Source organism: Elephas maximus, chromosome 4 (assembly GCF_024166365.1).
Source record: "Elephas maximus indicus isolate mEleMax1 chromosome 4, mEleMax1 primary haplotype, whole genome shotgun sequence".
Lineage (NCBI taxonomy): Eukaryota > Metazoa > Chordata > Mammalia > Proboscidea > Elephantidae > Elephas > Elephas maximus.
This window is the reverse complement of record NC_064822.1, coordinates 106038395-106061056: the sequence shown is the minus strand read 5'-3', so window position 1 is coordinate 106061056 and position 22662 is coordinate 106038395. Positions and strand designations below refer to the sequence as shown.

Genomic DNA, 22662 nt, shown 5'->3' with positions numbered 1-22662 from the left:
ACTGTGAGGATGGCTCAGCACCGGGCAGTGTTTTGTTCTGTTGTACACAGTGTCACTAGGACTTGCAAACCAACTTGATGACCCGGGACAACAATGTATAAAATCAAAACAATGTTAAAAGACGCTAAATACAAATAAGGACTAGAATAGACGCTGCCACCCTCACAAATTAAGTCTTCTCCCTAACTTTTAAATTCTGGTGAAACACTACAGAGCCAAAGAAAAAGGCTACTTGCTGATTATTACACAGCAGCAGCTTTAGTTTGGGGTTCCTGATCTTTCAGTCTGTCATGCAGGGTATCCACTAGGGGTCGCCATTATGTTTAAATAGTGATGTTATAACGTTTAATAAGTTGAAGAAAAACCACAGATTTTAATTTCTTCTGTAACACAAAGCCTTCCTTCTCAATGATCAACAGGTGTATAATTTATTGTTCTTTGGCAGGAAGAGACATCAGAGTTTTATGCGATTTTACTGCTTGAACGTAGTGACAATAACCTGGAAAAAGAAACCAATATTTAGCAGTATGAAACTACACAAAATTTTTCCATTCAGGAAGATGAAAGAAAGTCAACCTCAGCTTCATATGTTTCAACTCTGCCTCTGCTTTAACAGATACTCTCATCTGTTAGAGCAATAGAGTAAAAATCAGGTTCGCTATGAGAACCAAGTAACATAATAAATTCAACCTTTTAGGGGTGAACAGGGAGGGCGTGCTCACTGGCCATGGTGCTGGCATCCAGAGGAGACATATATTAAACATGTGATCACCAATTCACATATACGTTTTAAACTGCAACGTGTGCTAAGAAGGAAAAGAACACGGTTCTCTAAGCCCACGTAATGGGGAACTTAATTCATATTAGAGTTTCAGGTAGGGTCGCTTAAAAGGAGAAATTGACACATTGAGTGGATTGCGACCAATGTCACTAAACAATCTGTGATCAAATTTTTTGAATGAGAAACTAATCTGTAAACTTTCACTTAAAGCACAATTAAAAAAAAAAAGAAAAGGGAGACACTCACACAAGAGTTAGCTGGGCAAAGAGAGGGAAAAGATACTTTACACAAAAGCATGATGTCTGCAGGGGGAGAAAAACCCTGACAGGTCTCAGACAGACTGGTGGGGCTTAATGCCCAGTGAAAGAGTTACAGTGTTACAAAATGAGGCTAGAAAACAAAAATGAGGCTGGAGAAGAAAAGCCTGGTCAGTTCACTTGTCCTAAGCCCACTGGGTAGCCTTTAAAAGGATTTTAACAGGAAAAGAACACTGATGATAACGTTTGTATGGCTCTTTAAACTTTCATACACATCATCTCATTTTATCTTCACAATAACACTGTCTGATAGGTACTATTAATGAGGCAGGATACCATCACAGGTTAAATTTGTTTTTGTATAGTGAGTGTGCCAACAACCACCTTGAATCATTCTAAACAGACCCCCCACTCCCACTCACATCCCATCCAAGAAGGGTGGGTGAAGGTACCTTGAATCACTTGAGGAAATCTCCCTAGGACGCTACAGCACCTCTGAGTCACTGAGGAGAGCTTTCCTCAGAAGAATGGGTGATTAACCTCACTGCCTGGGGAAAGGGAGGGAGGAATGAGACTGTTTATGTTTGAAGTCTGGAAATGGCACCACCTCTCTGAGTCCTAGGGGTGGGTTCTGGGTGGGAAGGGGGCTGGATCAGTGAGTGGCAGGCATCTGGACAGATCCTGACCCAGCAGAGCCTCCTTCCTGGGCCTCCTGACATGGGGGGGCGGGGTTTATGCATGTGAGTCAAAGAGCCTAATACCAAGAGCTCTGCTCTGGGAGTCCAAGTGGGTCTCTTGGCTGTGCCAAGCAGAATGGACTCCTCCTCCAGAACACATCACAGTGGCAGATACACGAAGCAGACCAATTTTCAACGACAACCCCAGGAGGCACTGAGAAGCAGCAGCAGACTGAAGGGCTCTTCCTGGTTGGGTGTGGAAGCTGGGCTGGCCACCTCATCTTTGCACTGCCTATATCCCTGGGAGTTCTTGGAAAATTCAGAAGGAAGAGAAGTCCCAAGATGAAAATACTAGACTTCCTTCTGATAAGGCAGGTGGGGACAGATATGATTGCAGTGTGTGCTCCAGTTCACAGTGATTAAATACCATCCAAACCCAGCAAAGGAAAGAGCAAACTGGAATAGAAAATTCCATATTCTTTCCATTTCCTTTGAAGTAACTTTTATTTTTATTTTTGATGAGATAAATAAAAATAGATTCTAACCTCACCGCAGACGTAAAAGAGGTCCCTTTGTCTACTTCATATTTATATAGTTGGAAATGTTCGGTGACATTCCAAAATGCTGTTCCTGATTTCAATAACTGGTTTTAAGTTCACATCCTTCTGAATTTCCATAGTACTTTCTTTAGAACTCTCTTACAGTGCTTATTTTATTCTACCTTTTATGATCCTCATTTGTATACTTATCTCTCCACCTACAGTATAAATAACTTGAGGTCAGAGGCCAGTCTTATTCATCTTATATCTCCTGCAGTAATCATCTCTGGGTTTTGTTCATCGCAGGCACCGATATTTTGATTAAAATAAATTAAATAATTATGATCTTGTCTGTCTACCCACCGCCACCAACAATAGTGGGTGGCTGGGGGGAAAAAGGCAAAAATAAACAGATATCAATTTAAAGGACATGGTTAAATATTAGTCTGAAAAGCCTGCTTATGTGTATCCTTAAGTCATACAACCATCACCTGTCTATCAGTTTGTCCTACTACGATAGCTTGCATTTTACTATGATGCTGGAAGCTATGCCATCAATATTTCAAGTACCAAGGGGACACATTTCAGTAGAGCTTCCAGATTCAGACAGACTATGAAGAAAGGCCTAGCAAACTACTTCTGAAAATTAGCCAATGAAAACCGATTGCTCACAACTGAATACTGTCCTATACAGCTCTGGAAGATAAGCCCACCCGCCTCCCAATGTTGGAAGACACTCAAAACAGACACTGGCCAGGACAATGGACTCAATCATACCAACAGTCATGAAGATGGCACAAGATCAAGCAATGTTTCATTCTGTTATACATGAAGTTGCCATGAGTCAGAGATGACTCGACAACAAGTCATACAAGTTTTATGCAAAAATATGCACTTCTCACTATTTTCATAAGCTTACATGAAACCATGAATAAAACACCAATGGGGAAAAAATGGTTTATATCCTATCCTATCCTTGGGTGAAGGAGTTACCAGACGCTTTAGTGAGAGAAAGGAGCCCTTGTGGTACAGTGGTTAAGTGCTTGGCTATTGAGTACAAGCTCAGCAGTTTGAAACCAACAGTCACTCCGTGGGAGAAAGATATGGCAGTCTGTTTCACTAAAGATTACAGCCTTGGAAACCATAGGGCAGTTCCTCTCTGTCCTATAGGGTTGCTAGGAGTCAGAATTGACTCAACAGCAATGGACAGAATCAGTGAGAAAGAACAGAACACAAGGGCTTTCTTTTGTTTCATTTTAACTCAGTCATATACATGCTTGCACAATCACAAAGGCAGGAATGAACTTAGCAGAACTGTGATGAAAGCGGTGTGGAGCAGCTGGCAGATGCAGTATGTATATATATGTACCAATATGCTGTTGTCGTTGTCAGGTGCCATCGAGTTGGTTCCAACTCATAGCGACCCTATGCGCAACGGAAAGAAATGCTGCCCAGTCCTGCGCCATCCTTACAATTGTTGTTATGCTTGAGCTCATTGTTGCAGCCACTGTGTCAATCCACCTCATTGAGGGTCTTCCTCTTTTCCGCTGACCCTGTACAATGGCAAGCATGATGTCCTTCTCCAGGGACTCATCCCTCCTGACAACATGTCGGAAGTATGTAAGACGCGGTTTCGCCATCCTTGCCTCTAAGGGGCACTCTGGCCGCACTTCTTCCAAGACAGATTTGTTCGTTCTTTTGGAAGTCCATGATATATTCAATATTCTTCGCCAATACCACAATTCAAAAGAGTCAACTCTTCTTCAGTCTTCCTTATTCATTGTCCAGCTTTCACATGCATATGATGCGATTGAAAATACTATGGCTTGGGTCAGGCGCACCTTAGTCTTCCGGGTGACATCTTTGCTCTTCAACACTCTGAAGAGGTTCTTTGCAGCAGATTTGCCCAATGCAATGCGTCTTTTGATTTCTTGACTGCTGCTTCCATGGCTGTTGATTGTGGATCCAAGTAAAATGAAATCCTTGACAACTTCAATCTTTTCTCCATTTATCATGATGTTGCTCATTGGTCCAGTTCTGAGGATTTTTGTTTTCTTTATGTTGACGTGTAATCCATACTGAGGGCTGTGGTCTTTGATCTTCATTAGTAAGTGCTTCACTTTCAGCAAGCAAGGTTGTGTCATCTGCATAACGCAGGTTCTTAATGAGTCTTCCTCCAAACCTGATGCCCCGTTCTTCTTCATATAGTCCAGTTCCTTGGATTATTTCCTCAGCATACAGATTTAATAGGTATGGTGAAAGAATACAACCCTGACTCATATCTTTTCTGACTTTAAACCAATCAATATCCCCTTGTTCTGTCCAAACAACTGCCTCTTTATCTATGTGTAAAGGTCCCTCATGAGCAGAATTAAGTGTTCCGGAATTCCCATTCTTCGCAGAGTTACCCATAGTTTGTTATGATCCACACAGTCGAGTGCCTTTGCATAGTCAGCAAAACACAGGTAAACATCCTTCTGGTATTCTCTGCTTTCAGCCAGGATCCATCTGACATCAGCAATGATATCCCTGGTTCCACGTCCTCTTCTGAAACCGGCCTGAATTTCTGGCAGTTCCCTGTCGATATACTGCTGCAGCCGTTTTTGAAGGATCTTCAGCAAAATTTTGCTTGCGTGTGATATTAATGATATTGTTCTATAATTTCCACATCTGGTTGGATCACCTTCCTTGGGAATAGGCATAAATATGGATCTCTTCCAGTCAGTTGGCCAGGAAGCTGTCTTCCATATTTCTTGGCATAGACAAGTGAGCACCTCCAGCGCTGCATCTGTTTGTTGAAACATCTCAACTGATATTCCATCAATTCCTGGAGCCTTGTTTTTTGCCAATGCCTTCAGAGCAGCTTGGACTTCTTCCTTCAGTACCATCAGTTCCTGATCATATGCCACCTCTTGAAATGGCTGAATATCAACTAATTCTTTTTGGTATAATGACTCTGTGTATTCCTTCCATCCTCTTTTGATGCTTCCTGCGTCGTTTAATATTTTCCCCATGGAATCCTGCACTACTGCAACTCGAGGCTTGAATTTTTTCTTCAGTTCTTTCAGCTTGAGAAACGCCGAGCGTGTTCTTCCCTTTTGGTTTTCCATCTCCAGCTCTTTGCACATGTCATTATAATACTTTACTTTGTCTTCTCGAGAGGCCCTTTGAAATCTTCGGTTCTTTTACTTCATCAGTTCTTCCTTTTGCTTTAGCTGCTTGACGCTCAAGAGCAAGATTCAGTCTCCTCTGACATCCATCTTGGTCTTTTCTTTCTTTCCTGTCTTTTCAGTGACCTCTTGCTTTCTTCATGGATGATGTCCTTGATGTCATTCCACAATTCATCTGGTCTGTCGTCACTAATGTTCAATGCGTCAAATCTATTCTTCAGATGGTCTCTAAATCCAGGTGGGATATACTCAAGGTCATATTTTGGCTCTTGTGGACTTGCTCTGATTTTCTTCAGTTTCAGCTTGAACTTTCATATGAGCAATTGATGGTCTGTTTCGCAGTCAGACCCTGGTCTTGTTCTGACTGATGATATTGAGCTTTTCCACCATCTCTTTCCACAGATGTAGTCAATTTGATTTCTGCGTGTTCCATCTGGCAAGGTCCATGTGTACAGTAGCCGTTTATGTTGGTGAAAGAAGGTATTTGCAATGAAGAAGTCGGTCTTGCAAAATTCTATCATTCAATCTCTGGCATTGTTTCTATCACCAAGGCCATATTTTCCAACTACTGATCCTTATTCTTTGTTTCCAACTTTCGCATTCCAATCACCAGTAATTATCAATGCATCTTGACTGCATGTTCGATCAATTTCAGACTGCAGCAGCTGAGAAAAATCTTCTATTTCATCATCTTTGGCCCTGGTGGTTGGTGCGTAAATTTGAACAATAGTCGTATTAACTGGTCTTCCTTGTAGGCGTATGGATATTATTCTATCACTGACAGCGTTGTACTCCAGGATAGGTCTTGAAATGTTCTTTTTCACGATGAATGCAACACCATTCCTCTTTGAGTTGTCATTCCCAGCATAGTAGACTATATGATTGTCTGATTCAAAATGACCAATACCAGTCCATTTCAGCTCACTACTGCCTAGGATATCGATGTTTATGCGTTCCATTTCATTTTTGACGATTTCCAATTTTCCTAGATTCATACTTTGTACATTCCAGGTTCCGATTACTAATAGATGTTTGCAGCTGCTTCTTCTCATTTTGAGTCATGCCACATCAGCAAATGAAGGTCCCGAAAGCTTTACTCCATCCATGTCATTAAGGTCGACTCTACTTTGAGGAGGCAGCTCTTCCCCAGTCATCTTTTGAGTGCCTTCCAACGTGGGGGGCTCATCTTCCAGCACTATATCAGACAATGTTCCACTGCTATTCATAAGGTTTTCACTGGCTAATGCTTTTCAGAAGTAGACTGCCGGGTCCTTCTTCCTTAGTCAGCTCAGCTGAAACCTGTCCTCCATGGATGACCCTGCTGGTATCTGAATACCAGTGGCATAGCTTCCAGCATCACAGCAACACACAGGCCCTCCAAAATACGACAAACTGACAGACACGTGGGGGTGTACCAATATACTAGTGAGCAAATACCCTCTAGCAAAAGATGCAGCAATCACAAAAGGAATCCAAGTTTGGAAAAACTTTTAGGTCACCAGAACTTCTTACCTGGACAAGTAAGAGAACAGTCAATACGAACATAAACATATTCATAAACTGCTATGTCTCATCCCTAAAAAAGGCAGGAGGTGAGGCTCTGGGGAAAAAACAATCTGGACACTTATAGACCAAGAAAGAACACACAAAAGGTGAAATCCTATTCTGAAGCAGAAAAGGCAGAGAAACTCAAATAAATGAAGTGAAAGATAGGAGCACAAGGGGAAAGGATGAAGGAAGAAAAACAAATAAACAAAGGTCACAAAAAATCTCAAATACACCTAAGACTGGAATGTTTACACCAATGCCACTAAAAGAAGCTTCAGCAATGTCCTAAAGCAAAAGATCTGGATCCCAGAGATGACACTTGTAGAACTTCAAGGGCAATTAAATAGTGGAAAGCTGCCAAACAACTGAGGCAGGACTCCCACTGGCTGTTCAGGGACCCACCCAGAGAAGGAAGGCCTCCCAGGTTCAACACTCCATGCTGACTGTCATGAAGACTGTACAATCAGCCACCTAGTAGGAAGCCAATATCCCTGAGATCTTTTAAATGGATACAAATTTCTTCATACAAATTTTGAACAACCCTTAAATAGAAATGTTAGGATAAAGAATTCTGAGTAAACATGGCAGGATGAACACTTCTATCTATTCCCACTCCTTCCCAAAATGGCACCAGAATGATAATGAAGGCCTGTAGAAGGGTGAGAACACAATCAATTCAGATAGACGCAAGCAGAGAGAGGACTCCAACTGTCACTACAAAAATAATGAAGCTGACAGATTAACTCTGAAGAAAACAAAAAGTTGTATAAGAAAGCACGAGTAATCATAGTAAACCATGTGGCTTAGCTGTGAAAAATATTTACATAATCATAATAATGTAAACATTGAATGCTAAATTAACAAACAAAAATTAACTACACTGAGCGTACAGCCCAGAGTGAGAGTGAGAGTGAGAGTGAGATAGGCGATGGGTAAGGGGAGGAAGCGAATGTGTAGTGTCTGTGTGTCTATGTGGTTGAGGGAGGGATATATAAGAGAGAAAAATCCCAATCTTCTATAGTAAGAAATGAATAAGTAATGCCTTAAAATGGAAAAAAAAGTCAACAAATAGTAGTAAAAATGTTACTTAGAAATATAGAAGTAAATGTCAGAAGAAATGTTTAAGAGAGGAGGAGGGCATTACTCTTTGATGTTGTTATAAACTTTGCAGTGTCATTTGATTATTTAAAATTAATACCTGCACTGATTTTACTGGAAAGTAAAAATTAAACGAAAAAACAACACTGGAATCTCTAATGAGAATTAACATACTCTAAACAGTCCATGAGGTTTAGCAGGTCGAAATTGAAAATTTTACTGAGGGTGGAGAGAAATTGCCAGGGTCATTCTGTGAGAAAAGATCTCTCTTCAATCTACCATCTGCTTCTCTCCCTACCCGATACTTCCATTCTCACAGATGTTCACTAAGGAAATACTTCTATGCTAGAAACTCTTTCAGTTCAGTTCCGCAAACATTTATAGAACATTTCCTAATGCCAGACACTAAGCTAGAAACTGTGTACATGAAGAATAAAAACAGTAAAAATAATGCTAATAATAATGTTCATAACTTTAAAAACCTTCGAGGTCCTGCAGGTAAGATACGTAAACAAACCATAATCTATGTAACAGCCAGAGAGGGCTTTTTTTTTTTTTTTTAAATAATTTTTATTGTGCTTTAAGTGAAAGTTTACAAGTCAGTCTCTCACACAAAAACCCATATACACCTTGCTACACACTCCCAATTGCTCTCCCCCTAATGAGAAAGCCTGCTCCCTCCCTCCACTCTCTCTTTTCGCGTCCTTTTCGCCAGCTTCAAACCCCCTCCACCCCCTCATCTCCCCTCCAGGCAGGAGATGCCAACACAGTCTCAAGTGTCCACCTGATCCAAGAAGATCACTCCTCACCAGCATCCCTCTCCAACCTACTGTCCAGTGCAATCCATGTCTGAAGAGTTGGCTTCGAGAATGGTTCCTGCCCTGGGGCAACAGAAGGCCTGGGGGCCATGACCACCAGGGTCCTTCCAGTCTCAGTCAGACCATTAAGTCTGGTCTTATGAGAATTTGGGGTCTGCATCCCACTGCTCTCCCGCTCCCTCAGGGGTTCTCTGTTGTGTTCCCTGTCAGGGCAGTCATTGGTTGTAGCTAGGCACCATCTAGTTCTTCTGGCAGAGAGAGCTTTTTAAAACGGTACCTCAGATAACGGGGTTGGGAGCTACGGTTGGTCAAGGCAGGCCTCACTACAGAAGTCCTATTGAGCAAACACCTGAATAGAGGAAGGAGCAAGCCAGGTGGGTTCTGGGCAGAGAAGGTGCCAGGCACAGGGAGCAGGGTTGCAAAGGCAGTCTTGTTGGCCTTGTGCGTTGCTCTCTTTCTGACGGTAACTAAACACAGTAACTTAGTAAATATGTGTTGTCCTTGGGTTCTGTCGGTAATCCCTGTATCTTTTGAATGAGTTTCCTTCTTCTATTAAAGCTAGCTGGAATTATCAGTTATTTGTAATCAAACTACTTTACAGTAAATATTAGACAACATGATCAGCACAGGGAAGCTGCTTCCCTACACCTAACCTTCCATTTTCAAGAGTTGCCAAGAAGTGACTAATTTACAAGGGAGTTAGAGCATATACGCTTTGAAAAGTCAACCGGTCGGGCCATGCCTAAAGACAGAGTTAATTTCCTGGCCCCTTCTCCCTGGAAGTCCGCTAATTGAGGTGTGTGGGAAGCTTCAGACCTGGGCCCTAGTAGCTTCCAACTACTGAAAGATGTTCTATCAACTGTTTCTTTGAATGAGTGCCCTGCTCAGAGTGAGTATGAGATGGGAGATAGACCTGCCATACCCATTTCTTCCATGCCTCTCATGGTGGCAGCATCGTGAAGCTAAGTATATTTGAATCTTTATAAAGATGCATATTTTTCAACAGCATGGCCTAAGTACCAAACATATTTTGGCTTTTGGTTAATGAAAGAAACAATGATCAGTTCCAATGCTGGGAGATTTACTTTACCTTCAAGGGTAATTTTTTTTTTTTTTTTTAATTTTTATTGTGCTTTAAATGAAAGTTTAAAGTCTCTCACATAAAAACTTACATACGTCTTGCTACATTCTCCCAATTACTCTCCCCCCCCCCTTTTTTTTTTGTAAGACAGCCCGCTCTCTCCCTCCACTCTTTTTGTGTCCATTTCACCAGCTTCTAACCCTCTCAACCCTCTCATCTACCCTCCAGGCAGGAGATGCCAACATAGTCTCAAGTGTCCACCTGATCCAAGAAGCTCTCTCCTCACCAGCATCCCTCTCCAACCCATTCTCCAGTCCAATCCCTGTCTGAAGAGTTGGCTTCGGGAATGGTTCCTGTCCTGGACCAGCAGAAGGTCTGGGGGCCATGACCACCAGGGTCCTTCCAGTCTCAGTCAGACCATTAAGTCTGGTCTTTTTATGAGAATTTGGGGTCTGCATCCCACTGCTCTCCTGCTCCCTCAGGGGTTCTCTGTTGTGTTCCCTGTCAGGGCAGTCACTTGTTGTAGCCGGGCACCATCTAGTTCTTCTGGTCTCAGGATGATGTAGTCTCTGGTTCACGTGGCCCTTTCTGTCTCTTGGGCTTGTAATTACCTTGTGTCCTTCGTGTTCTTCATTCTCCTTTGATCCAGGCGGATTAAGACCAATTGATGCATCTTAGATGGCTGCTTAAAGGGTAATCTTGATGTATCAGATTTTTGTCACATACAGAGACCTTTTGAACCTAACCCCTGTATTGCCACTGAGTTAAGCTATGCTTATTATTAACCAAAATTTTCCTTACTCAATTTCCACTACTTAATTTTTAGGTACTTTCTCCAGTCTTCTATTCATCCATATTTCCCCCTTCTCTGTTACATTTTTTTCTGAAGTCGGATTTTAAAGAGTTATGCAATATTTGAGAAAAGAAACCTAAAACATAAATAAATATGCAAGTCAAAGATAATTCCAAATCAATTTCATACTAAGTCAATCACTAAACTTTAGATAATCTAAATTTTTAGATAAACATTAAGAATATAGTATGTTTTGATTAAGATTTTTTTGTACTAAAGACAAACTCATATTAATATTGGTAGACTTACAATCCTGATAAAGTGATAAAATATGGGTAGGTATCCACATGCACAAAACAATATTTGTTTTGTTGTCGTCATGTGTCATTAAGTCGATTCTAATTCACAGTGATCCTATACTACTCTATTATTTACTTTAGATACCATTTACTGACAAGACAGAAGAAATGGAATTAACTATTGCTTATTTCTAAGAACATGTGCACGTAATTGCTCTAGTAATACAATGTTGCAGTTTATTTCAAAAGAGATTAGCGAGAATGCTATTTTTATAAGCTGCACTCAAGTGGCTACTTCACAATGAAGCATCTCCTAATTGGGGATGAATGAAATCTAACAAAGCAACAGGAAGAGCATGTAACCTGAATCTCTCTAGAGGAATAGGAAGATTCTACCAAAGTGTTACAATTACTTCGATTTCATTTAACTGTACATCAGACTATAATATAATGTATTATATTTCATTTCAATGTCATTAAAAAAATAAAACTAAATGCCTTCTTCAAAATCTACAAAGATATATAGGGTAAACTGCAAAGGGATAATCCTCTCTCTTTTGCTATAGTTTCTAAATAGTTTAGATTATATCCCACCCATCCTGTTTTGGGAAGGACAAAGATTCAAGAACAAAGGTACGAAAAGAAAGTGATAAACACAAATTGAAAATTTAACATGCCCTCACTAAAGTATGAAACTACTAAAGAAAGTACTTTAGGAAGAAGGAAAAAGTGAAAGGAAGAAATGAGATGTAAGTAGGAATAGTGAACAAAGAAATGGATATTAACTATAGTTAACCACACAAATCAATAACAATAATAACTGATAATGTAAACAAGGTGGCACTAAAATGTAAGATAGGGAGGGGTGGTGATCAACATTAAAGCATTCTAAGGTCCCTGTGTTGTTTGGGAGGGCAATTAAGATGCCTAATAACTCTGGATTATGTTTCGATATCTACCACTCCTCTGTCAGTTTGGTTTTGGGTCTGTCAGTTTATTGTACTGTAGTGACTTACACATTGCTATGATGCTGGAAGCTATGCCACTGGTATTACAGATACCAGCAGGGTCATCCATGGTGGACAGGTTTCAGTGGAACTTCCAGAATAAGACAGAGCAGGAAAAAAGGCCTGACAATCTAGTTCTAGAATCAGTCAATGAAAATCCTGTGAATCACAGCAGAATATTGTCCAATATAGTGCTGGAAGATGAGCCCCTAGGTTGGAAGACACTCAAAATACACAGCGGCTACAACAATGGACTCACGCATGCCAATGATCATGAGCATAGCACTGGACCGGACAATGCTTCATTGTGTTATATGCAGAGTTGCCATGAGTGGGAGCTGACTCAATGGCAACTAACAATATATTTAGATTAAAGGGGGGGGGGAGGGCTTAGAAAATATATTTAGATTAAAGGCGGGGGAGGGCTTTAGGGTAAAAAAATAAAAAACAGTATAGGGAGAAAGGCAGTTACTCATGATAAAAGGAAAAATTCATGAAGAAGATACAATAATGATCAATCTGTGTGTACCGAGAAATATAGCAGAGCCCTGGTGGCGAAGTGGTTAAGAGTTCGGCTGCTAACCAAAAGGTCAGCAGGTTGAATCCACCAGCCACTCCCTGGAAACCCTATGTGGCAGATCTACTCTGTCCTACAGGGTCTCTATGAGTCGGAATCAACTCGATGGCAAAGGGTTTGGTTTTGGTTTTAGTAAAACAGCATCAAAACATATAAAGTAAAACTGACAGAATTACAAGGAAGATTAACAAATCCACAATCACAGTACAAAGTTTTTCAACACCTATCAGAACTGTTAGATCAAATAGTCAAAAACTTAGAGACGATTTGAACAACGCAATAACTATTTTAAGCTTACGGACACAGAACCACGCAGCCAACAATTAAAGCACAATAGAAGAATTACAGAAATTTACCACATACTAGGCTATAAAACATGTCTTAACAAATACCAAACACTTTATTTTGTCCAGGCATGTTCTCTGATCACAGAGCAATTAAGAAACACACTAAGAAAGAAAACAGAAAATCTAAACAAACAACTCAGGAAATTCAGAAAAAGTACAAAAGAATAAACATAAGAAGAGTAAAAGGGAGGAAATACTAATCAGAAAATAGACATGGTAGAAAAGGTCAACAAGACCAAATATTGTTCTTTGAAAAGATGAACCTCTCGAAAGACTGATGAAGAAAATAAGAGATATAAGTAAACGAGATAATCAAAGCAGAGATTTTAAAAATAGAATATTGTGAATCACTAAGCCAATAAATTTGAAAACTTATACAAAACAATTTCCTAGAAAAATTAAACTTGCCGAAACTGGCTCAAGAAGACACACAAAACCAACTGGACCCGGTGACAGACAAGGGATGGGGAATGAAGGTGAAGGAGGACGAGTTCTATCTATGTCTTTAACTCATTGGGTTTATGGATATGAGTTCTATTGATTTGGAAAGGGAAAACTAAAAGAGAAGCAGAGCAGGCTGGATGTTGTTATAGTTGGTTTCTGTTTCTTGATTTTTTTGTCGTTTGGGGGAATTGGTAGTTGTGGTGGAAGTTATGAGTTTAACATTGCATATGTTGGACTGGAGGTACTTTTATAATATTTAAGTCTAGATGTTAAGTAGGCAGAGCTAAAGATCTAGAGCTCAGGAGAGATCTGGGTTGAAGATACATATTTGGGAGCTACCTGCATTTAAATAATTACAACTCAGGTGGCTGAAATAATCTAGGGATATAGAGCACTGCTTCTCAAAGTGTGGTCCTTGGACAAGCAACCTCAGTATCACCTGGGAACTTGATAGAAATGCCAATTCTCAGGCCCCACCCTGGGAGTAAACCTGTTGTCATCAAGTTGATGCCGACTCATAGCGACCCTACAGGACAGAGCAGAACTGCCCCATAGGGCTTCCAAGGCTGTAATCTTTACAGAAGCAGACTGCGACATCTTTCTCCCACAGAGTAGCTGATGGGTAAGAACTGTAAACCTTTTGGTTAGCAGCTGAACACTTAACCACTGTGCCACTGAGGCTCCTGTTCCCTTGGAGTAGGGCCCAGCAATCTGTGTGTTAAATGCAAACCCATCAGGGAATCTGATGCACTGGACAACCACTGATACAGAGTGAGATGTCAAGAGGGCTGGGGCCTTGCCTGGAGGTCTCCAACACTCAATGAATGAGCCTGCAAGGATGGCTAAGAGCAGCGGCAAAAGAGGAGGAAGAGAATGAAGAGAGCGTTTCAAAAGATGTGTTTCAAGAGGTCGAGTGCTGAATGCTACTTAGATATCAATTATGATAGCTCCAGGAAAGAAGAGAATGGGTTAAGAAGTAAGAGGGAGTTGAGAAAATAGAGATAGCAAGTAGAGACAGTTTTGAGCAGTTTGATTACAAAGGGGAGATGGAGAGGGTGGAGACAGAAGTGGCTAACAAGCAAAGGGAGGATTTTTATTTCTTCAAACAGGACAGTAGTGAGAACAATGTACTGCTCAGGGGAAGGATCTGGTTGAGAGGGATTGAGTGGCTAGACCAGAGAGACTACGCAAGAGCACAGCGAGGGGGCAATGGAGCCGCCTGCCCCAGCAGAAGGAGCATTTTGCTATTGACAGTGTTTACAACTGCTGTACATAGTGATTCTAAAAAGTAGGCCAGCTTTAAGTCGGTTTTATTATTACTTTATTTTCTACTGACACGGCACCCCCTTATTGTCTGCCTCTGAGGTGGACTGCTCCCACTGGCCTGTCCTTGGTGCCACTGGATATTATAGTATGAGGTTTCTGAAAAGGGAAGATGGGGTGGACCTGAAGCACAGGTGGAAGGACTGTCCTTCGATAGGACAGAGAGATCACCTTTTTAACCAGAAGGAAGGGGGTAAACATGGATGGGCACAGATGTGGCAAGTTTGACATCTGGTTGAAGGAGCTGCCATCAAATGGCTCCTGTTTTTCCTGTGAGGTCATCTGCAAGACCACCACCCCTAGTGGGAGATGGATATGCCACATTCTTTCAGCCTATTTCAATTAAATGCCTGATTCATCAAATCCGTACTCAAAAGCACATTTACGATTTGGCTCCCCATGTAGGCCGGCCAATGGGACAAGAATGTGCTGACCATACACTCTTGAGTGTGTCTCCGTCATTTCTCAGAGAAAACTGATAACTGGCTTTAAAACACAACTGAATTTCTATGTAGCCTGACAACAGATAACAGACAGATCATGGTCTTTTTTATAGTTACATTCCTTACTGAGTTATTCTCTGAGGATCTGATTGCCTCTGCACACAGGGACTAAAGTAAATCTCTGGGCCTTCAGAGGCGTGGGCCAGATCCACCACTAAGCAGCCAATCACTCCCCGTCCCCCAACTCTGTAATGCCTCGCTCAGCAACAGCTGGCTTTTCATTAGCTGCCACTGGCCCAATTTCTCTCTCTTCTCTCTCAATTCATTTCCACATCCATCTCTTCATTAAGATATTTAAATTGGCTGTCACTATACCGATCTACCGGTTTTTGCAGGGAGGAATCTCCAAGAATAATAACGAAGGAAATAAAATAAGGACCTCAGTGAAATATACTGGTTTATCACCGTTAGTCATTTATTTATCCCATTATTCATTCAACAAATATTTACAGACTATATATCATGTGCAAGGCTTGACATTAGAACAGTGGGGAATACAAAGTCCTCATGGTATTCGAAATTCAGTAATAAAAGCAAATAGCTCCACAAAGGACATGCTCATAGAAATAGACTTTGATTGCAGGGAGTGGGGGGGCAGTTTTGTTAGAAATAAGGAAAAAGAATTCCTTATAGTAAAGGTGACTGAGGCAGAAACAGGTTATCAAAGGAAATTCTAGAATCTGAATAACTTCAAAAATATGATGAGTTAGAGACAGTTTTGCCTAGAGGCAAAGGCTAGAGCAAACTCTTTGGAATCAAGCACCAAGTGACACAGGACTTTCTGATACATAAAGAATGTGTCAGTCTCCTTATAGACGGAGTAAGTCTGGCTGTGAATTAATTTAAAAGTTTATTTCGGGTTCTTACCCTAAATCTTCAAGTACTCCAATCCCTGGGTTGCCTTGCAATGCTGAATCTGTCCTTCCTTCTTACCTTTGCTCCCCTTGCTCCTCTCCGTCATAGTCCATGCTCAGGCATCAAGAAGATGCAGTGTCCCCATGGCCTGGCATCTTCTGCCACTGAGCCATCTCAGTTACACACAGAATCATTCACACACTACCCATGTAAATGATTTGATGACCTTGGGTATTTAAAAAGTGCCTATCGGCAACTAACAGCAAAGGCAGTAGCACACAGCAGATGCTCAACTAAGCTTCGCTTCCTCTTTTATTTCCTTCCGTTTTTTCCCTCCCTTGGTGAGGAAGGGAGGAAAAAACAGGAACAAACAAAAGATAGATCTCTCGTAAGACAGCATCTTTTTGGTGTAAAAATACTGAATAAGTTAAAACCATTTCTCATTGCCTACCTTGTGTCTGTGGGATGTAAGGAGACAGGAGTTTTGACCTTTTCTTTTCATATCCCTTCTGTGTGATGTCCCCTAAAATAGCAGAAAACAGAAATAGATTACGCATTATACTCACTCTGTGGTAGTCCACTGTAAAAATAAAATTAATTACAGATTGTTATAGAAGTACTACACATAGAAGGGGAAAAAAAAAAAAGTATGGGTTTTTGCCAAGGATTCTGCTATGTGTGATTTCCCACAAGCTTGGAGCAAACTTCTTATGGAAAATTGGAGAGCTTGTCCCGAAACCAACCAATCTAGCATAGCAATATACTGCATACCATGACAGAGATTTCCAAGTTCCTAGGCGCCCCTAGTTTCTTTGGTATTTAAAATATCCCAAAATGGAATGCTGCAAAGCTGGCAGACAATGAGTTTCTCTCCAAAGTTTTACTTTGACCAAATGAGTATAAGTGACTTAGGAGATGTTCAATTATATTGCTATACATACCAAAAAAACCAAACCCACTGCCATCAAGTCAATTCCAACTCACGGTGTCCCTAAAACCCATTGCCATTGAGTTGATTCTGACTCAAAGCAACTCTACAGGACAGAGCAGAAATGCTCCATAGTTTCCGAGGAGCAGCTGGCGGATTCAAACTGCTGACTTTTGGTTAGCAGCCAATCTCTTAACAACTGTGCCACCAGGGCTCCATGGCGACCCTAGAACCACATAATATCAAAAGTCTAGTTAAACAGGTAAGTGAAGGTTTAGGCACTGGGTTAGGGTATTTAAAATGTCCATCTGCGCCCTAACAACTGTGCTGGAAATTGAGGCTGAAATTCCCACACCCTCTCCCCTAGGTCTACTGGTTTGTGTTATCTGTATGGACTCCCTGAGTAGTAAAATGGTTAACACACTTAGTTGCTAACTGAAAGGCTACTCACAGTGCAGTGGGAGAAAGGCCTGGCAATCTACTTCTAAAAAATCAGTCGGTGAAAACCCTATGAAACCCACTTCTGTAACTGGTGGTGGCAGATTATTTGTGTACACGCCTGTCTTTTCCACCAGGTTAAGTTAAAAAGTACACATGAGGCACACAGAAAATAATACAATGCCATAATGAGAAACAAGATTAACAGGGAAAATGTGTGGTTGCAGTGGCAAGAAATGCCCTAGGTACCAAAGAAAGGGTAGCAAATGGACAGGTAGAGAGCAGGGTTAAAAGGAAAAGAAAATGCAGAGGAACAACAGCACATTCGAGGGAGAATGAGTAATTCAAAACTGGGGGAATAAATATTTGATGAAGTGACTTGGTAGAGCACCGTTTTCCAAAAAAATAATTTTTTTTTTAATCAGAGAAACCTTTATGTAAAATGAAGCGTTACATGACAGAAGTCACAACTTAGTATAACAATTAAATTCAAATTCATAACATTTACGCATTATAAAATCAATTGGTGGGAGAGAAAAGAATATTTTGAAGAACACAGAAATTTGCAATCAAGGATGATGAATGCCAGCTGTTGTGGGCCTTGGCATCCAACTGATCATATTTGATTTAGACAGGAAGCAGGGCTCACTGAAGGGCTAGGCAGAGGAGTACAATTCGCATATCTGTCCGCAGCACTGCCGCTCTTCCTGGAAGAATGGGCTGGAAGGAACCAAGACTAGAAGCCAGAGAGTCTAGCTGTTGTCCCAATGCTGCCACAGTGATCTGGGCAAGAGCTGGTAGTGGCTTGGATTAGAGAGAGTGGTTGGTAGACAAGATGGAAATAAGTGAAGGAATTAAAAGAGACACTAGGGAGAACCACTGGATAGGATTTGCTGACTGGCTGGATGTGGGGGGGAGAGGAAGGTATCTGGCTTGAGCAACCAGGTGGATGGTGATGTTATTTAACAGAGAAATAACCAAGAGGTGCATTTTTGGTGGGTACACAGAAGAAAAGAACTGAACTTAGGACAGGCCTGTGAGACACACAAGAGGAAGTGCCCAATCAACCGTTGCATATATGGAATTCATGTGGAAAAAATACTTGGAATTATCAAGATATAGTTGAAAAATAAATTGATATAATCTTTTTGGAGTAATCTGGCAACTCCTATCAAAATTATAGTTATGCAATTGCACTTTTAGGAATTTATTCAGTAATAATACTCACACAGGTGTACAAAAATCAGTATCAGGATATTTCCTGCCCCATTGTTTGTAGTGAAATAGCTAGAAGCAATATAAATGCATAAATTATAGACCATCTATATCAGTAGCTCTTTACCGGAAGCTATTTTGCCCCCAAGGGTATATCTGACAATGTCTGAGACATTTTTCGTTGTCACAACTGGGGGAGGGGATGCTACTGGCATCTAGGAGGTACAGGCTAGGGATGCTGCTAAGCATCCTGTAATGCACAGAACATCCCCACAACAAAGAATTGCCTAGCCCCAATTGTCTATAGTGTTGAGGTTCAGAAACTCTGATCTATGTTAGAGAATAATATACAGTTATTCCTTATGTACTGGCACAGGAAGACATTTATATTAAACATAAAAGGCAAGCTACAGAACAGTAGGTATTGTATGACCTAAATTTGTTTTAAAAAAAAAAAAAGTAATAAATGTTTGTATGTACATAGAAAATAGTCTGGAAGACTATATACCAAATTAATGTTTATCATTGGGGATAGGGCTATGGGGGGTTTTCCCTTTGTTTTATACACTTTAATTGAGTTTGATTTAAAAAACTTACATAATTTGCACATTCTCAAAAATAAAAGTTTTTTTTTTTTTCATCAAGAATGAATGGCTTGAACAAATACAAAAAAAAAAAACAGAAAATAACAAATGTTGGAGAGGCTGCGGGGAGATTGGAACTCTTAAGTACTGATGGTGGGGATGCAAAATGGTACAACCATTTTGGAAAACGATATGGCACTTCCTTAGAAAGCTACAAACAGAAATACCATATGATTCAGCAATCTCACTCCTAGGACTATATCCTAGAGAAATATGAGCCTCACACAAATGGACATATGCACACACCCATGTTCACTGCACTGTTCAAAATAGCAAAAAGATGCAAACAACCTAGATGCCCATCAAGAGAGGAATGGATAAACACACTATGGTACATATACACAATGGAATACTACGCAACGATAAAGAACAATGATCAATCTGCAAAGCATCTCACAACGTGGATGAATCTGGAGGACATTATTCTGAGTGAAATAAGTCAATCACGAAAGGACAAATATTGTATGAGACCACTACTATAAAAACTCATGAAAAGGTTTACACACAAAAAGAAACAATCTTTGATGGTTAAGTGGGGGGAGAGTGGAAAAACACTAAACAAACAATAGATAAGCGGTAACTTTGGTGAAGGGTAAGACAGTATACGATACTGGGGAAGCCAGCACAGCTTGTTCAGGTAAGGCCATGGAAGCTCCAAGGACAAACCCAAACTCCCTTAGGGACTGAATTACTGGGCTGAGGGCTGTGGAGACTGTGGTCTCACAGAATACCTAGCTCAATTGGCATAACATAGTTTATAAAGAAAATGTTCTACATTCTGCTTTGATGAGTAGCGTCTGTGAGTGGCCATCTAAGATACTCCACTTGTCTCACCCCTTCAGGAACAAGGAGGAATGAAGAAAACTAAAGATACAAGGGAAAGATCAGTCCAAAGGACTAATGGACCACATATACCGCGGCCGCCACCAAACCGAGTGCAGTACAACTAGATGGTGCCTGGCTACCACCGCTGACTGCTCTGACAGGGATCACAATAGAAGGCCCCAGACAGGGCTGGAGAAAAATGTAAAACAAAACTCTAACTCAGAAAAAAAGAACAGACTTATTAGCCTGACAGAGACTGGAGAAACCCAGAGACTACGGAACCTCTGGGGTGACTTCATTACCTTTTTAGCTCAGTAATGAAGTCACCCCAGAGGTTCACCTTTTAGCCAAAGATTAGACAGATCCACAGGATAAAAGGAGACTAAAGGGGCACACCAGCCCAGGGGCAAGGATTAGAAGGTAGGAGGGAAAAGGAAAGCTGGTAATAGGGAATTCAAGGTCAAGGAGGAAGAGTACTGACACGTCATGGGGTTGGTAACCAATGTCATAAAGCAATATATGTACTAACTGTTTAATAAGAAACTAGTTTGTTCTGTAAAGCTTCATCTAAAGTACAATTAAAAAAAGAAATGAATGGCCTGAGATACCATCTCACCCATGCGAAAACGTCACTGATCAGAAAAACAGAAGACAATAAATGCTGGCGAGGTTGCAAGGAGACTGGAAGGAAGCCTTATCCACTGCTGATGGAATTATAAAACAGTACAACTACTATGGAAAATGGTATGGTGCTTCCTCAAAAGACTAGAAATAGAAATACCTTATGACCCAGCAATCCCACTCCTAGGTATACACCCTAGAGATCTAATAGCAGTGACATGAGCAGACACATGCACACCTGTGTTCACTGCAGCACTATTCACAATAGCAAAAAGACAGGAATAACCTCAGTGCCCACCAATGAATGAATGGTTAAACAAATGTGGTTTAACATACAATGGAATCCTACGCAGCTGTAGGGTTGCTATGAGTCAGAATCAACTTGATGGCAGTAGGTTTGTTTTTGTTTTTGGTTTGTAAAGAATAATGATGAGCCCATGAAACATAACATGGATAAATTTGAAAGACATGCTGAGTGAAATGAATCACAAAAGAACAAATACTGTATGATTCCACTTTTATAAAAAGACAAAAACAGGTATACATACAAAAATCAACATTCTTCAGTGGTTACCAGGAATGGGAGAGAGAGGCACTCTCTAGATAGTAGACACTTTGTTATGTTTGATGATGGGAAAGGCAATACCAAATGTAAGTAAAGTATATACAACTTGTCCAAGGTAAATGATGACACTAAGAAGTACATAACCATAAGGGAAGTTATTGGTAAATGCTGTAACATATTCAGTTTTGCAACACCAGCAATTACATCCAAAAAATATGTGTGTGGTTACATAGGTAGATATGTATGCATGTATGTGTACAGGAGGTATATATGTGTATATGTTTACATATATAGGTATATCTGTAGGCATACGTACATACCTTAAGTTTGAGTTGCATATATATTCATACGTATAATAAAGCACATGAGGGCACAGTTACAGACACTTACTAGACATAATCACACACCTTGTAGATTGGCTTACTGGGTTTGAAGGCTTAGGACCATAGCCTCACCTGTCAACTCAGTCAATTGGCACAACATAGTCCATAAAGTTTATGTTCTACATCCTATTTTGATGAGTAGTATTTGTGGTCTTAAAAGCTTGCTAGCAGCCATCTAAGATACGACTATTGGTCTCTACTCATCTGGAGCAAAAGAAAAAGAAGGAAATCAAAGACTCAAAGAAGAAGAAACCAGTCTATAGGACTAACAGCCTACATGAACCACGACCTCATCTATCCTGAGACCAGACAAATTAGATGGTACCCAGCTACCACTATCAACTGTCCTAACCAGGGACATGGTAGAAGATGCTGGATAGAATGGGAGAAAAAATGTAGAATACCAAATTCTTTAAAAAAAAAAAAAAAAAAAGCCAGACTTACTAGACTGTTAGAGACCAGGGAAACCCCTGAGATACCCTTTAAACTTTGTACAAAACCACTCTTGGAGGTCACCTTTCAGCTAAATAACAGACTGGCTCATAAAATAAACAATATCGCCCAAGAGTACTGTTCTTCCTTATAATAATAATTTTAAAAATCATCTATTTGAGACCAAATGGTCAACATTTACCCTAAAGCCAAGATAAGACGCTAAGGTGGGAGGCAGGAGAGCCAGGTTAACTGAAACAGAACAATCAGAACAGAAATGAGACTGCTGACACACTGAGAAAAATCCAACCAATGTCACTGAACAATATGTACAGAACTTGTTAAATGGGAAGGTAATTTGCTGTGTAAACTTTCACCGAACACACACACACACAAAAGAATGAATGGCTCTTAGTTGTATATATGCTAATATGACAAATTGGTTACAACATATTACAGTAAAAAAAAAAAAGGCAAGATACATAGTTTCCACA

The 22662-nt window shown here is 40.5% G+C and overlaps 1 protein-coding gene across 2 annotated transcripts in view; it reads right to left on the bottom strand.

Moving 5' to 3' along the window:
* The window catches only part of DIP2B (disco interacting protein 2 homolog B), a 224275-nt gene that overhangs the window by 100243 nt on the left and 101370 nt on the right, over positions 1–22662 (bottom strand). For both annotated transcript variants that reach the window (XM_049883095.1, XM_049883097.1), the window contains exon 2: positions 16569–16640. In XM_049883095.1, coding sequence (XP_049739052.1) covers positions 16569–16640 — 72 coding nt within the window. The remainder of the gene's footprint in view (positions 1–16568; positions 16641–22662) is intronic.